The sequence below is a fragment of the Aplysia californica genome, unplaced genomic scaffold (genome assembly GCF_000002075.1).
Source record: "Aplysia californica isolate F4 #8 unplaced genomic scaffold, AplCal3.0 scaffold00126, whole genome shotgun sequence".
In the NCBI taxonomy this organism is placed as follows: Eukaryota; Metazoa; Mollusca; class Gastropoda; order Aplysiida; family Aplysiidae; genus Aplysia; species Aplysia californica.
In genome coordinates, this window is record NW_004797396.1 from 1,129,573 (window position 1) to 1,132,965 (window position 3,393).

At 43.5% G+C, this 3,393-nt stretch overlaps 1 protein-coding gene across 1 annotated transcript; it reads left to right on the top strand.

Annotated features, from left to right (window-relative positions):
• Positions 1-208: 208 nt before the first annotated feature.
• On the top strand, positions 209-1,498 carry LOC101848428 (solute carrier organic anion transporter family member 5A1; the record flags this gene model as incomplete). The annotated part of the gene is given in 2 exon segments (XM_013081322.2): positions 209-367; positions 1,320-1,498. Coding segments are annotated over 2 exon segments (298 nt in total), but the record flags the coding sequence as incomplete, so codon positions are not given.
• Positions 1,499-3,393: the final 1,895 nt, after the last annotated feature.

Consider the following 3,393-nt stretch of genomic DNA (forward strand, 5'->3'; position numbering starts at 1 on the left):
ACAAACAAGACAGATTGGGCGCCCGCCTCCTAAATAATCTGAATTGTGAGGAAAATGCTTCATTGAGATCTCTTTGTGTCTGCCGAGATGTTGTACCCTCTCAGCCCTGATTAACCCAGACAGTATATGTCGAAGCAGCCCGCCTCCTAAATGACCTAAACTTAGTCAAATTTGGCGTAAAACGTTTACAAGAACCTTCTGTTGTCCTTTGACCCCACAGGCCACGATGTCTGCAGTCCGTGAACAAGATGGCGGTGTTCGTGGCCTGCGCCGTGTTCCTGTGCTTTGTGGAGGGCTATGCGGTCAACGGGATGGTCAACGCCGCCCGGCCCCACATAGAGAAACAGTTTGGGATGACCAGCTCTAGGTCTGCGCATGCGCTATACTTTATCTCTGAAAAATGATCTAATATCTGAATGTTCCTTGTATTATACTATAGATCGTAAAGCGCATGGAGCTAGCTAGCTGTTGAGCGGGGATGCGCGCTATACGAATGCTATTTATTAATTAGTTTCCAAGTGCGAAAAGTCGGTGAGTATTCCTGGATACCTGGAGGTGTCATCTCTGACTCAGAGGCTGACATATAATGACCATCCAGCGCCCACGGTCACGAGCTGCCATTCTACATTCTGCCATACTCGGGCCGGTCCATGTCTTAGTGTTGTCCATTTATGTTACTCTTTGTCCACCCCTGGCTCTCCTGCCCCGCATCATTCCTTCGAGCATCTCTTTTAAAATGGCGTGGTGAAAGTTAACATGACCGAAGTTTATATTTTTCTTCTTTTTATTTTGTTAAGCAGTGGTTGTCTTGTGTGGCGTAAGGCGCCGTTTGCTTCCTCCTTTTCCTATCCTCTGTTGTTTCTGTCTGTCTGTCTGTCTTGCTCTTTTTGTGTATCTGCTGTTTATCAGTCTTACTTTGTCTGTGCACTTAGTGAGCTTTGTTCTGTCAATGTACTTCTTTTCACTCAAGATCGAACTTTAGAAAATAAGACTTAGTTAACACAGTCAACTTTCCCCAAGGATCAGCAGTCAACGACAACTTCCTGTAGAAACGACCTTTCCCTTGTTCCCTTCTAGCTTTTCTTTTTTTTCTGTATTACAATCACACCGTCTAAAGTACCACCTGTCTAAGACTACCTCTTTCCTCCTCGACAGTAGATGACCGTCTTGGACAGGTTGTACTGTGACTGTTTGTTGGGCCGGGAAGCACTTTTTATCGTGTCATTATTACATTCTACTTGTTTCCCTGGTGTCCAACACAAACCGCACCAACTCCCCGACCTCTGACCTGTGACCTGTAATCTATGACTTTGATATAGGTCAGCTCTGATCACCTCGGCCCAAGACATCGGCGCCCTGTGTGTGGTCATCCTGGTCAGTTACATCGGCTCCAACCCCCAGTACAACAAGGCTCGCTGGGTGGCTGTGGGCTCAGTCCTCATGGCCGTGGGCTCGCTGGTCTTCATGGTGCCACACATCATCCTGTCTGCCAGCAACGGTAAGGCCATCGTTCATCCGCTCACTCACTTAGCTTGTAGATTTCACCACCCCCCCCCCCCCCCGGTTGTCTCCCACGTGCTCCACGGGAGTGTCGAAAATTGCCTCTTCTCTTGAATCGTGTTTCTTTAGCATTCGTTTAAGTTCAGCATCCCCCCCCCCTCCCCGGGGGCAGTGCTACTGACTGAATTGTCTTCAGGCCGTTCCCAAAAGATGGGGAGGGGGATATTTACATGTGCTTATGCACAGTAGAATTGTAAATGGACTGATTTATCAATGCCATGCTCATACTGTGTTCTTTCCTCATCCTTACTGTCGTCAGTTGTCCTCTACTTCTTTTGTATGTTTGTCACTCTCTTCTGACCTGCTATTTCCGGGGTGCTTTGATAGTCGAAGCAGACTTTATGCTGTTGAGGCTAGAGAGATGAGCAGAGTAAGCCTGATTCCCCGTTTGGACCTTTCTGTTGACATCCGCCCCTAGGCGCTCATATGACCTTATGCAGTTGCGAGCGCCGTAAAAATCCTTACTAAAACCCAAAAAAACTTAGACTGTGACTCATTCAAGCAACCTGCGGACGCAGGAGACCTGAGTTCGGTTCCCGAGTGGGGAGCTATATCTGTGGAGTATTTTGGTCTTTCTACTGGCATATTGTATCCCTCTCCGTTGTCCAAACTTTATACGACAACAGAATAAACGTTAACCTGGTGTCATGGGTCTCCTCTCTGAACGAAAAGCTGTAGTGCGGTCAAAACTTCATGGCCCAGCTATATCCTCAAATATGTTTGTAATGGGTGAACCAATGTCAACCATACTTTGCACGGCAGTTTGTATTAATTATTGGTTTTTAAACTTTATTTTTTCCCCACAACAATTGAGGCTAGATTAAAAAACTGTTCTTCATTAATTTACATAAAATGCTACAAATTAATCTCCTTCACGCAGAAAATGGAATTGCTCACAGCACGTCCCGCTTTTCATACACATGTTGCGTACACATATGGCCGACGTCACAGCTCAACAATTACACCTTTTAGTGGCAAAACTAGTTACAAGAAATTAATTTTATAGTGAATATTTTTTGCTCTAAAAGTTCTTTAAAAATATACGTTCAATAAACATAATCCTGCGATAAGAAAAAAAATGACTAACTTGCTTTTAAAAGCGATATTGTCCCAGCTGTAAACCTTTTATAATCTATAGAAACTACCCACTGGGATTAGAATAGAGCTAACCGGTTTTTACAAAAATATTGCGCCACAATAGTGTTTAACCGTACTATAGTTTCTGAGAAGGTTGCTTAGCAATTGATCACATCTTTCTTTAATACACCATGGTGTGAAGAAACAATTCGAAAAGGCAAACATTTCATGTCGCTTTTGTTAATTGAAGAAAAGGCTTTGAGTCTGTTCATACATAGTCATCCTTTAATTTTTTTTAAAGAAACGGAATTTCTGGAAACAAGAACCGGTTGATGGCAGTTATATAAGGTGTAACAGGGAAACTTTTTTGTCTGTCCTACTGCACTTCCCGCTTTTCATACACATGTTGCGTACACATATGGCTTATGTCACAGCTCACCAATGACACTTTTTGATTTAGTGGCAAAACTAGTTACAGGAAATTAACTTTATAGTGAACAATTTTTGCTCTAAAAGTTCTTTAAAAATATACGTTCAAAAATAGGATTGTCTTCTCAGCCCAAAACTGTTCGGTATTTTGTTGGTGAGATCTCCCACTATTTAAATTAAACTCCCGTGCAAAATATGGAACACCCAGGACAGTCCGCGATGAGATTGGAGCAAAAGGTCAAAGTGTTCAAATAACAACTACATATTATATACAGAGAGAGGGGGGAGAGGGAGAGAGAGAGGGAGGAGGAAAGAGAAAGAGAGAGA